At 46.3% G+C, this 14,088-nt stretch overlaps 1 protein-coding gene across 1 annotated transcript in view; it reads right to left on the bottom strand.

Moving 5' to 3' along the window:
• The window catches only part of pou2f2b (POU class 2 homeobox 2b), a gene marked incomplete at both ends in the record, with an annotated part of 37,479 nt that extends 23,769 nt beyond the window's left edge, over positions 1-13,710 (bottom strand). Inside the window, one exon of the mRNA XM_083917988.1 lies at positions 13,611-13,710. Within this exon, the coding sequence (XP_083774114.1) occupies positions 13,611-13,710 (100 nt within the window). The remainder of the gene's footprint in view (positions 1-13,610) is intronic.
• Between the last annotated feature and the right edge of the window lie 378 nt (positions 13,711-14,088).

Here is a 14,088-nt window from a genome sequence, read left to right on the forward strand (position 1 = left end):
ATCTGTAATCAAATGTGAAAAAGGTATTTTGGGGCACAGTTTGTGTCATGCAACCTACAATACAGAGTGTGGCCGCGAGTGCTGTTCCTGAGTGCTGCAGAATAGGCAACACTTCCTGCTGCAGCCTGTTTGAGCACAGAAATAAAATGAGAGAAGAACAGACATTGGACTGTCATTTCAGAAGTTCAAGAGAGGATGGTGATCATTGTCATCAGTGGGGCTGTAAAGTTTCACACATGCTTGTTTGAGAACCTCTGATTTCTCAATGACTTAACAGGAGGAGTATTGAGAAGTTAAATCCTGCAATTCTAAATTCCTTTCTAGCAGCAAGGCAAAGGACACAGTGCCCAAAAGACGCCTCTCCATGTCACGTATTACTCCACAGCTCGTTTGTCACAAATCCTCACCTCAGTGAGTCCATGAGATGCCGCAAGTCGGTTTCTACAGATGTTTATGTGGAAGTTAGCCAGCTACAGCGGACACAGCTCTGTGCAATGGCAACGGTTACACATAAAAATGGCCGGCGCTCTGACCATCCTCCTATGTTGATTGACTGTTGTACACTCACTTTTTTGTTTCTATGATACAGACATAAGAAGCAAGTTCTTTTCCAAAACACCAAAGTCACACCAAAGAAAATTCCATATTTAGAGATAGATGATTTCATTTATTTTCGCCTACAGTAAATATATATACTGTTTATTTAACCGTTTTTTGTTGTTTTGTTTTTTAACTGTAATTGTGTTTAATAGCCTAGTAATCTGCAAACTATTTATTACACTTTATTACACATCTAAACCTTGTACAACGAGCTTTAGCAATACTCAGTTATGGTCATGTCTATAACGGTAATTTGAATTTGAGAGAGAGAGACAGGGTTTGAGATGAGAGAGGGGGGAGAGAGTGTGTGTCGGAGGGGGTGCTTTGAAAAATATCAGGAGGGAGGTGGTGCTCAGGTAGGGGGTCTTGCTGTTGGGCCCCTTTTTGTCCGGAACAAAAACCAAAATGGTGGAGCGGTGGTGGAACAAAAGGTACACGGGGGGAAACAGGAGAGTGACAACCTGTGCTGAGTAAAAACATCCTGCTGGCATACACATGCACACGCATTAATCCCTAATCAGACCCCATTGAGCACGTGTGCTAGTACTCACTCACTACATTTCTGGTTGCAACTTACATTTTATGGAAACCATGGCCCCATTACCCAGGCAACCCAGACCCTGACACACACACACACACACATACACACACACACACACACACACACACACACACACACACACACACACACACACACACACACACACACACACACACACACACACACACACACACACACACACACACACACACACACACCCACACACACACAGGACCACATCTGTCATTCCTTAATTTATTGAACATTACAAGATGATAGAATTTAGCCTCCTTCTCCTGATATCTTTTGACACTGAAGAGGAACGTATTGTCAGAAAAGGTTTATACGAAAGCAAACAAATAGATGAAATAACATAAACTCTGAATGGGGGAGCCGGGCTGGATATTGAGGAAACCTTTGGTAAGGGCAGAAAATGTCAGGTTTGACAAATGACCTTTTAAACATGGAGCAGATGTAGAGAGCCATGTACACTGTGGACAGAGGGCAGCTCAACTGTCTGTCTTTTAACAGAAAGTGAAAAGATAAGCGTCACTGTTCCACACTGTTAAAGCAAAACAAAAGTTTAAATCACAATCTGGAACAAACCAAAGTGATTCCTAAATCAAAAGTGAGTTTTATTCTAACAGGGAAGAAGATGGAAAGAAGCAGTTGGGGATGTGCAATAAAGCCACAGAGGGAGGAAAAGAGAGGGGGAGAGTGTACAAAAGCATTTGAGGTACAAACAGTAGTGTAGGGGAAAATAAATATGTAAAGAAAAAGGGGATAAAGATAGAGAGGAGGGGAAAACATGAATTACAGGTGTGGAGTTATGCATGCATGACATCACTGGACCCCTCCTTCAGCCCTTGGGAATGGGCACCTTGGAAACGGTCGCTAAGGGAACAGAGTACTGAGAGAGAGAGAGGGGGGGGGGGGGGGGGGGGCATGAAGGTTTGAAAAAGCGGTCCAAGTCAGATAGCTAATGAAACACTGAATTCAACCACAGTAAGAGCAAAGTCATTTGGTCAGAAGAAGAAAAAAATCCCATTCCCTAACAAACCAGCATTTACCTTCCTAGTGTCCCATTCAGCAAATGGGCCACCTCTGCTCATAAAGGGTGAAAAAGCAAAGCTCCATCACAGCTAAAGCCTGCATTGTCCTCCTCCCCCATATACTGTGACCTCTCATCCACTCCAGTCATTTAGAGAAGGGAGATTTAGTGCAGCACCGATGCAGCGTGATGGTAAAAAACGGTACACGATACAGAGGCAGGGATGGCCTCTGGTCTCCGATTTAACACTTGGAGAACTATTGATGGAAAAACATGTTGATGGACAAAGAGAGGGTGGTATAGAGAAATGTTGCCTGTTAATGTACGTACGTATATGGGTGCTTGGAGGTCATTTCAAATCAAGAAGCTAGAAGCCCCGTAAGTGGATTGAGAAATTGAAGTTAGCGCGCACCACAACACTTTGGTTCTTTAAGGAGTCGGAGTAATGAACACACAAGCCGGAGCCCACAGGAAAGAACCGTTGTGCCATTCTGACCTCAGCAAACTCTCCTCATCCCTGCAGACGATGCAGTGTCCACACTCACGCACGCACAGCGGCCCAGAGGATGCACTTTACCTGCCTCTGTCCTCTCCTTTGAACAGTAAACAAGTCATTCCCAGCCCCCAACTTTAACGCCTGATCAACATTACTGCATGCCGTCACCACATAAAAGAACCACAGCTGCAAAAAAACAAAACAAAAATATATTTTGCATGATAAAAGAAGGTGCAGAGGTGATGAACATAATACATTCAGCATGCAGCATATTCACAGTGAAGCAGTATCATATGCATATCAAAGGCTTAGATTTGGTTTGTAATATAGATTTGGTATGTATGCATAATATGTGATCAATATCTGTTGCTGAATAAAACATGCTGCTGGCTTTTGACAGGCCCATTTGAAATGGAGATGCTATGCTAATAGCAAAGGCTTCGGCGAGATTGGCCCTGAACCCTCCACATACCAGAAGTTCACATTTAGACGCTCTCACCTGCACTCTCCATAATGCATGAGCTGCCTGAATATATATATCACCCCCTGCATAGCTCACCCACACACACACACTTCCACATGCACGGCAATGCAGGTACACACCAGTGTGCGCACAAGATAAACGTGCACACCCACACGCTTCTCTCATGCAGCCCTCTAAAGCTACACACAACCTGAAGACACAGAATCCATGGTGAGGATCTGCCACCATACATGTAGAAAAGAAAGAAAAAAAATCTGTTTGGTCTCAGAAAAGATAGGAAAACAAAACTAATTTAGAAGTACAGTTTGACCCTTAAATCTATTTTCTATTTACTGGCAGAATTTTGCAGACAAACGAACCACATAACTGTTTAAAAAGCCTTTGATTTCTATGGTATATGTTAGGGGCACACATCCAGTGAAAACAAGAAAAACAGATAAAAACACAGTTTTTCTTCTTTGATCAAGTAGTGTGAGACACACAGGCAGTGCTTAATCAAAACACTGGTAAGCCATCCTGAACTTCTAGGCTTTCAGCAGCAGGAAACAGGGTCAGGGTTGCAGAACAACTCAGTGTGAACTGGTCTGGAGTTTGTGTGTGTTTGTGCGTGTGTGTGTGTGTGTGTGTGTGTGTGTGTGTGTGTGTGTGTGTGTGCGTGTGTATGTGTGAAGGCTTCGATGTGCATGTGTACGGGTCTGCTGTTTGTTTGTGAGAGACCATGTCAGTGGTTTTTGTTGGCTGCCAATTATCACACACACAGTTTTTGAAAGGTAGAGTCAGCCGAAGCGAGGAATGAGGAATGGAAAGTTAGAAAAGTAAAAGATATTACAACAGGGACCATTACAGCCGGGCAAATTATGATTTACTTGACATTACGTACTTGTGATAGCCAATAGTAAATATGCATTTACGGGGTAGTATGTCTGTTTTAGAAGACAAGTGAATTTATTTAGTACTTCCATCTCTCTGTGTCTCTCTGCCCCTGCTGGTCTTTAACCTTGGCCTCTGGTGCTTCTGCCTATCACAATAAAGTCACCCCTCCTCCTCTTTGCCTCTTTCTCCATCTCTCTCTCTCTCCCTCTCTCTCTCTTCTTCCTCCTCCACCTCCACCTCTCTGTCTCTCTCTCTGTCCCTCCGGCACCACTGTTGTCCACTGTTCCACTCATTCATAGTAAACACTATTGATTTTCAGCAGGGAAAATAAAAAAAGGCCATGAATTTTAATGCCCGTATCTGTCCCCTTCTCCATCTCTTCCTATCCCCCTCCCTGCCTCTCCCTTCCCTTCCCTTCACCCTCCTCCACCTCCACCCCTTCTTTCCTGAGGGGAGGATAAAGAGATGGGGATCGTGTGTGCATGTGTGTGCAGGCCGTATGTGTGAGTGTAAGGTGCTAGTATATACGGGGGAGGGGGGTTGCATTTCTCATTTCCCAGCTGTGCCTCTCTCTCTCTCACACACACACACATTACTGCCCCCCCTCCTCAACCCGTACACCTCTCCGTCTCCCCATCCCATCCTTCTCTCCTCCTCGGTTCTTCTCCTCGTCCCTCTGTTGCTCTCCCCTCTCCTTCTCCACATTGACTTTAACTCTGGAGAGTGGAAGCAAACGAAGCTCTCAGCACAGATAGGGGGGCTGTCCCATTCTGCTGGGTGCACGCGCACTTAAACAATCCCTCGCACGCGCACATAAGTGATACAACCGCCCCTCGGTCAAGGCCATGCACAGGCAAGACAAACACATACATACAAATGCCCTGATTACACACACATAAAACACGTACGGGCTCCATGAGCGACACCAACCATTCACCATCACCACATTTCAGCAGTCAAGTATTCAAATTTACTTCCATTTTACTCGCTTCTTTTTTCCTTCCAATGACTTCCTGCTCTATCCTGGATCTTGCCCCTCGTTGCCTCCATCCCCCTTCCTCTCCTTTCTTTTCTCTACCTCCCTTGCCAGGCCTCTCTCTCTCTCTCTCTCTCTCTCTCTCTCTCTCTCTCTCTCTCTCTCTCTCTCTCTCTCTCTCTCTCTCTCTCTCTCTCTCTTCTACTCTGTGTATTGATTTTGCTATAAGCGGTGTCCCGGTTGCGACAGGTTAGCGCAGACAGACAAAGGCAGACTTCATCAACCAGCGTTAAACACAGGAGCCACGTCCTCAATAATCACTCCATCACACAAAAGACGACGAGAGAGAGGGAGAGGAGTGAGCGGAGAGGAGCATGTAGAGAGTATTGACGAATGGTGAGGGGAAGAACAGAAGTGGAAAAAAAGGATGTTGGAGTATTTTCAAGGTTGTCATTCTGTTTCTTTCATTTGTAGGAAATTTTCCACAGCCTGGATTAGACACCAAGAGGTTCATGCAAACACACGTGAACACATTTACAATATGTGATCCTGTTCCCCTCTTTGTGCACATGCATAAGTTTGAGGCATGCTTCATGTTGAGTGCAGCACCAGCTCCAATTAGTATCTGATTAAATTTTTGTTCCAAAGAAGGAATTTTTCTTCTACTAACCTCATTATAACGAGTGTACGTGAACTTTTCTTTTTAAAAGTCTGAATTCATGTGTGTGCACACGCATGTGTGTGCATTTATCTGTGTGTGTGTTTGTGTGTGTGTGTGTGTATGTGTGTGTGTACGCAGACAGATTTCATCTCCACTTAATCTCCCGCTCCTAATTCAGAGTGTACATTGAGCCGCCTAATAGGATGTGACTGGAGCGCCTGCTGCAGCGCTAGCTAGCTAGCCGCTAATGAGCGAGCCGCCACAGCCGGGGAATCAAAGCGCTTCATCAGCACTCCTAATTACTGTAAACCTCGTTAGCTGGCTGGAGAGCTAACATCTGCTCTCGCTAAGAAAGTACATCCAAATATAACACGGACCTGGCCTGGTGTGTCCAAGTGAGAATCAAAGACGGCGCTGCTACCCCACCCTGTGATTTCATTGTTCTACTCAGAAATGACAGAGGAGGTTTGTTGCCATTAGGGTTGGACTTTTTCCTGTGCTTTTCATTTCAAGTTCAATACCAAGTTTATATTGTAACAAGCAATCAATACACATTTTTCCAATTAACTTACAGGGAGCTGTTAGAAACTGCCTGTGATGTTCTACAGTATACGGAGGTCTGAGGGTGTTAATGTTGCCCATCTATGAAGCAGCAGGTGTGTGGACAGCAGGTTTCCATGTAGCTCTGTCTGTTAGCCCGCTCACCCCCTCTCTATCTCTGATCAAAGCGCTTCCTTTCAACCCCCCAACCTCCCCACCACCACCTTCTGCTGTTCCTCTCTTCCTCCTCCACCTACCCTGTCCCCCCCCCATCATAATTTGACTGATGATTACACTTGTCACTCAAGGCAGCATGTGGCCAATTAGGATGAGGAGTGACGGGTAGGGGAGGGGCGAGCAGGTTGAGATGAGGGGGCGGGTGGGTTTGGAGGGGGGGGGGGGTGCAGAAATTTGGGTTACAACTTTTTATTGCTTGTTCCACTCAGGTGGCCTTTTCTTAGTTCTTAGCTGTGGGAGAAACAAATATTCGTTTCTGTTCAATTTTCCTTAAGAGACTCAAGAAACATCCAAGAGCAGCTTTCTTCTCCTCTTTCCGACGCTCTGGCCTTGTCTCACACTCTCTTGGCCACTTCAGTATCTCTCCATGTTCCAGGGTAATCACAGACTCATTTAAAGTCACTTTTGTACACTACCTCTGACTGGTGGTTAAGAGTGCGACCGCAGACTAGGCTTTTATGGGCCTTAATGTGTCCTACAGACACTTTGGCAACCAGACTGCTGCTGCCAAAGATGCGGGTAGAGAGAGAGGGGGGGGAGGGAGAGAGGGAGGGAGGAAGAGAGGGAGAGAGAGAGACAGAGAGAGACAGAGAGAGGACCGGACATATGAGGCCAACAGCCATGGCGACTTAACCAGGCTGAAAAAAGGGGGAACGAAAGAGGATGAAAGAGGAGGGAGGGAGACAAAATGGACAGAACATGGGAGCGACAAAAGAAAGGGGAGAGAGAGGTCAGTTAGTCACTCCTTCGGCAACCCCGCTCTGCGCCTCCTCCCTTGTCCCCTTTACAAGCAGACAAAGGGACAGAGGGGTGCAGCCCTTGTACGGGAGAAGGAGGGGTTTACGCCTCCCTCTGCCCCCCGTCTCTCTACCCCCTAATATTTATAGATGACCAGTGAATATTGTTGGTACGGAGAGATGCAGGTGAGGGAGCCCGGCTGGAGTAATTAGCAACACACTGGAGGTGCATCAAAATCTCAAAATGCAAATTTTGCCTGGGAAATTATTTATTGCTCTTTCTTTATTTAAAATCAATCAGATGCGTTTTTTTTTAATTAACTCTGGAGAAACTTCTATATTCTGGCATTTGGTATCACAAGCGGAGAGAGAAAGAGTGGGACTATGCACTTGTGAAAGAAAGGCGCTAAGGCGAAAGGAGTAAGAGAGATTGCACAAGGGAATGAGAGGCAGAAGAGGTGGTAGAGTACAACAGATTAATTTCAGAACAGAGCGCTCCTGCTGAGAGAAGGAACGAGAGCAGGAAGGATAGAGGGGATAAAGAAAAGGGAAAATGCAGAGAAGAAAAAGAGTGGTGGGAGATTAAACATGCATTCAAATCTCTCAAAAGGCCTGGGCTCCTTTTGGAGAGTCTCCAGTGTATGTGTGTGTGTGTGTGTGTGTGTGTGTGTGTGTGTGTGTGTGTGTGTGTGTGTGTGCGTGTGTGTGTGTGTGTGTGTGTGTGTGTGTGTGTGTGCACTCCAGAGGGTGCATTTGCGATGATGTGACATTGCTCATAGCAGACGTGTTCGCTGCCTGAACGCTAAGCACTCTCATCCACCCCTCACTCTGAAGGACAGCAGTGGAACCCCAAAGGTTAATAGGACCCCTTCATTACCATAAATCTTATCAGCTAAATGAAATGGAGAGAAGGACCTCTGATTTAGTCGTCCGCTCTGCTGGGCTAAGGGGAGACACCCAATCAAACCCCTGGATTTTATTGGTCTTTTTTATTATCTAAATGTACTTGCACATGAGCCGGGTGGCAGAGGTTACAGCCTGCAGCAATCAACAACAAAAAAAGACAGCGGCTGGTGAAAACACATTGTTGGTGTGTTTATGAGAACACAGTCATCTCAGCAAATAGACTGTCCAGACCTTGCATGTTATGATTAAAAAAACACATAAAGCTTTGGTCCCTCTGACCAAAGGAATGCAGGGAGTCTGAGCCTTTGCACTGATGTTTGAATAAATCGGACAATCTTGAGTGGAAAAAAACCCCCAAAACACCAAAATCAGGTAATCAAGAGTTCAATATGATCAGCAGGAGTTCAAAAGCTTGTTTTGACTGCCTAGTCTGATGTGGGTGATTGGCTGCATGTGGCGAAGCCTACTCCAACCCTGATCACGGCCAGGCCACCATTGACCAAGCATCCCCCCCACACACACACACACTCATAGCACAACAGGATGCCCCCTTTGTGGAGGTCAAGTGTGCTTGAGGTCCCTGGATATGCGTCATGCGAGAGAGCGTGAAAGGCAACCACAAACACAGAAGGAGGTATAGATCAATACCCAGAAGGGAGTCAGGTGGTTTGTATGTGTTTATTCCTGCTGATGTGTTGATTAACTGCCCTGCACATACACGCACACACACACACACACACACACACACCCTGTTCTGTGTGTGTTCTCCAGCTGATAGGTCTGATTAAGTGGCCTGCTCACCCGGCCTCTGATTAGGACTAATGCTGGGCTGTATTTCACTGGACACAGCAACCAAGTGCACACAATTATTCCTCAGAGCGCGAGTCAGTGTACGTGTGTGTGTCAGTCCAATGATAGAGTGCGTAGCAACCACATCCAAGAATAATTGACGACATATAAATGCTACTTATCGAGCTCTTTAGATTAATACTTTTGCATGAATTTCTTGCTGTGTCCTGCTCTGTATGGTCTGAGTGTCTTTGTTGGAGTATGCATATTTAAAAGCACATGGGTAAAGGTCATTGATTGGTGAGTGTGTGTGTGAGTGTGTGTGTGTGTGTGTGTGTGTGTGTGTGTGTGTGTGTGTGTGTGTGTGTGTGTGTGTGTGTGTGTGTCTGTGGTAATGGTTATTAATACGCTAATGGCTGATGAGGATATGTGCGTGCGTCTGGGTCCTCCTGTTCCCTGGGAGAAACTCAATACCACTCACTGTTGCTAATGAGCTTTGGGACCTCATCAGCATTAATAGTACATTAGTCTCAACCATAACACATCAATGCATGCACGCACACGCGCGCAAACACACACACACACACACACACACACACACACACATACACACACACACACACTATAGGCGCATATGAACACCTGTGCAAATCCATATAATAGTTAAACAGTTAATAGGACTACAATTAATTTATAACACAAATAACAGTATGATCATTACACACTTGGATTTGTGTTCATCAATCCAAAATCATATAACACGTTTAGTTCCCAAATGTATCAATTTAAACAGATGTTGTCACCATGTCAGCTACAACAGCATGGTCAGAGACTAGAGTATTGCTGCTACCGTTACAAACAAGCCTTTACTGTTGCAAGATAATTTAGTGATATCCTGATATTACTTTTCATAATTTCTTGGAGCAGTATGTCAGATGCCTCATTGAATTAATGCATCAGTGAATACATAGTACAACCTAAGACGTCACTGCTGCGGCTCCTATGGGCCCTGTCACGTTTGTCAAACTGTGTCGGGGACATCTACGTGAGCCTAATATACGTAAATAGCCGAACCGACAGCCCATTAGCTCCCGAAGCATTCTGCCCATCAGCCTGCTGCAGTCAGAACCCTGTGGCTGGCTCATATACTGCAATCTAATTCTACTACTACAGGGAGAGGAGAGGAGGGAGAGAGAATTGTATTGTGACAGAGAGCAGGAGGGAGTGGGAGGGAAAGGGAGAAGAAGAGGAGAGAGAGCTACAGAGAAGGAGAGAGGTAGCTTAATGCAATAAAGCATGTAGTATTGACATCTTTCTCGTGTCTATTGATTCCCCATTATGTTGCTAACAAACCCAGGTTGACATTTTGTCATTTGCAATCATGTTAACACTGCGACTTGCACGCTCCCCTCCACAAACCGATCTATACCTACACACACTAGTTTGCACATGTGCTCATGCTTGTGCACGCACGCACACTCTCTTTCTCAAACAGACACAGAGCAAATGGGTAAACACATGCATGGCCTCACATCAGCCATGGAAGACATGTGCCAGTGCCCCATAAACATGTAGAAATGTCTTGGAAGTAACCAGGAAGCACAGGCACAGAGCTGTGATTAATGGATTAAGAATTTTTATTGGAAGATGCTGCATGAAATAAAAAAAAAGCAAAATGATTGCCCAACAATCAGGAAAACTTATGAGGAATACAAATCTTATTATCTACACGGTTAATTTTACTAAAATTCGGAGGCCGAAATGAAGCGAGGCTAACATCTGAGGGGTGTGTAAGAGAGTTAGACAGTGGAAGATGGTGGGTAATGGTGTGTGACAGAAGGTGCATAGCTGAGATGAACTGAATCTAGGTGTTTGTGTAAGTGTATGTGAGAGAGCGAGAAAAAGCTGTCTCCATGATGTCCCATCATATCATATCATATCAAGTCCTGTGCTGTGCTGTGTGGGAAACCTGCGGTTTCCCTTCTATGTCCCATTAAACTTTCATACACCAGTTAATGCTGATGGCTCCACAAACCACTTTAACACACACACACACACACACACACACACACACACACACACACACACACACACACACACACACACACACACACACACACACACACACATATATAGCAGTGACCCTGACCTGTACCTCCACAGACACAATGCCATTAAAAATAGAACAAAACCTGGATCAGTTAGAGCAGCTTGCTATCCAGGTGGAAAACGGTCTAACATCCTTGTTTTATGCTATATGATGGTTCGCCTGTTTCCTGACGACGTGTATGTGTGTGTGTGAGCCCCCACAGGGGATGTGCATGAGTGCTCGAGGCCTGTTGTAACATGAAAGGGAATGAAAACACAGGGGGGCAGAGAAGGGTCAGGTGGGGCTAAATCAAACCCTCCTGCTGTGACCTCTGACCCCGTACAAAACTCCAACTCAAAGGAGTCAAGGAGCTGCCACCAGTCGAAGAAACAAGTTAACTGAGAGCTTGAGTCAAAAGCCCTCAAACTCCCCATAAAAACTCTATAGAAGAGCTCTATAAGGGCACAAGGCCTGAAGTGGACAACAAGTTACTTAAGAAACACTGTGTGTCGACTCAATCTTGCTGCTGGTAAAAACTTCTGTGTGATGCCGTCCAATGCTGTTTATAAATACAAAATTCTTGCAGAAACAGCAGCATGGCTTCAGTCCTGCTATGTTGAACTGACCCTGCACCCTTTTAGCAACAGACCCTCTGAGTTTGAAAAGGACATCACCGTGTATTGCGTTATCAGAGTGGAATAAAATCAGCATAGCATTGTGAATCACTGTTATCCCACCATCTAAGGAATCCAGCAGCCTGTGTACACATCCCATCAATTTGCCTGCTTATTCAGATGCTGGCCCTGGTCCGGGACACAGCAACATAGTGGCTCATCCGTGGTTTACCCTCACCTCTCAAGCTCAAACTGGGTTTTCCTCTCCCTCCTCGTTTTTCACTCTGTCATCTACTCTTACTTTCACCCACTTCTCCCTCTCTCTCACAACCCCCCATTTTTTTTTTATCTCATTCTGACATTTGCCATTTTTCAACGTGCAGAGCGCGAAAACTCCTCCTCCCCGCTCCTTCCCCTGTTCCTGCCTCGAGCCCCTCTCCCCCTCACTTGTGTGTGCATCTCTGGAGATATGGCAGGTAACAGGTCCCTCTCATCGCTCTACCCTCTTTTCCTCTCCCCCTCTATCACCTATCCCTTCATTGTCACATGCTGTGCGCCGCTGCCTCAGTATGTGGGGTAAAGGTTTAAGGTTGAAGTCTGGCATCTCTGAAATCAAATGGGCTTGAACCGATCTGGAAATGAGAGGGGAGCTGTGTGCAAAGGGGTAGGGGTGGGGGAGATGCCTGGCCCTTTAAGAGCCCATCCATGGGATAAGGTGCACAGCAGCCACATTTTAGTACCATTACGCATTGATACACAAGTTGTATATGCACTGGTGAATAACTTCAGTACTGAGATGCTTCAGGAATAAAAGCCCATTGACCTCACATGGCATTTTCCCCTCACTTCCCTACAACTATGCAGTCCCAGTGTGCACACAGGACAGAAAACACATGAAAGCCAGCGCATCCTTCCCTCTCCAAAGATGTAGTGGGGTGAGGGGGTGGGGGGTGCTGAGCAGCTGTTGCATGTCTGAGAAACAGTCGAAGCTGGACTGAGCTGGAGCTGTCCCACAACGACAGTCAGTGACACACTGAAGCCAGCCTGGCTGCTCCCACCATGCGTCCTTTTATTCCGCTTCAGCGCAGATGAAACGCAGACGGCGCCCCAGCCCCAGCCGGTATACCCTCCCCCTCCCTGACTCCACACTCCCTCTGCTTTCAACCGTGCAGCAGCCAAGCAGCGATGGGACAGAGGGATGTACTGGAAGTCTTTTTCCAGTGGTGTTTACAAAGATGCGAGCCTTGTCCCCTAACCAGCATGCAATTCGGAGCAAAAGCATTCACCACGGTGATTCAGAAATGTTTGGCAAGCCCAATGCCGTGTCACTAACATAAGCTATTGTCTACATGAATAAAACACAATGTCAAAACAATATAAAGCGAGAGAATAAACGGTGTTTTTTCTGTCTCTCCTCTCGTACGTTACTCTTCCGTGCACCTTCTCCTTCTATCTCCCCCTCTCTCTGCTTCCACCGGCCCTGGAATCGATCTCCGCAGGATCGATAAGTTGGCATGAATATTCCCTGCCTGCAGAGAGTCTAGTTGGGGAGAGACGGAGGCTGAGGCTCAGGCGCAGGCAGTGGAGGAGAGGGAAAGGATGGGGACGGAGACTGGAGAGAAAAATACCCGGAGAAAGGGGAATATAGACGGCGTGGAAATAAAGCAACAACACAGGTGGAACAGCGGCGCATCGTTCCACAGAATGGACAGCAAAAACGGACATTTTACGCAATTAATTTTCGGTCTGGACGCTCCATCGCGCTCGGGGGAGTCTTCTTTGATTTGAACAGCAAGTGTAAAGGACTCTGTTTAAGCTTTCAAAAAGGAGCCGGAAGAGTGTGAGTGCGTGTTTAGGTGTGCGTGTGTGTGTATATATGTGTGTGTGTGCGCGCACAGACAAGCTCTCTCCAGCTGCAAGTGCATCGGCACCGACCAAGGTGGGGCGGGTCTGCATGGCTGGGTCTGACCGACATGGAGGATGTGTAGCAGGGAGACGAGAGAAAAAATGTCTTACCGGAGTTGGAGCGGAGAGCCAGAGGGGACTTGAGACGCCAGGCGTTGAGGTCAGGGGCAGTTCTCTGAAACACGAACGGCACCGGCAAGGGAACAAACATGATCTTCCTCCGGCTTCTTGTTTTGATGCAAATAATGTGACAGAAGTGCTGTAATAAGCTCTGTCCTCTTCTGAAGCTTCTGTGTCTTCGTCCGTTTCTCTGGCAGACAGCTTTGGGGAAATATTTGGTATGGAGAGCTCACAACATTCGCCGTTAGGTGTGTACACATGTAGCCCAGCTGCGCCCTTTTATTTACATTTGTGGATGTCGACTGGTGGCCGGCATTAGTTTTGGTGTAGATGTGCATAGAACATATATGTAAAGGATGGTCCCTTGAGTGCAGCAGTGCGCTTACAGTCCAGACTAACACACAGACGGATAGAGAGGAGATCAGACCTCACTTCTACCAGCTACAGGAAAAAGTTGTGTTACAATTAC

Source organism: Echiichthys vipera (genome assembly GCF_963691815.1).
Source record: "Echiichthys vipera genome assembly, chromosome: 8".
In the NCBI taxonomy this organism is placed as follows: domain Eukaryota; kingdom Metazoa; phylum Chordata; class Actinopteri; order Perciformes; family Trachinidae; genus Echiichthys; species Echiichthys vipera.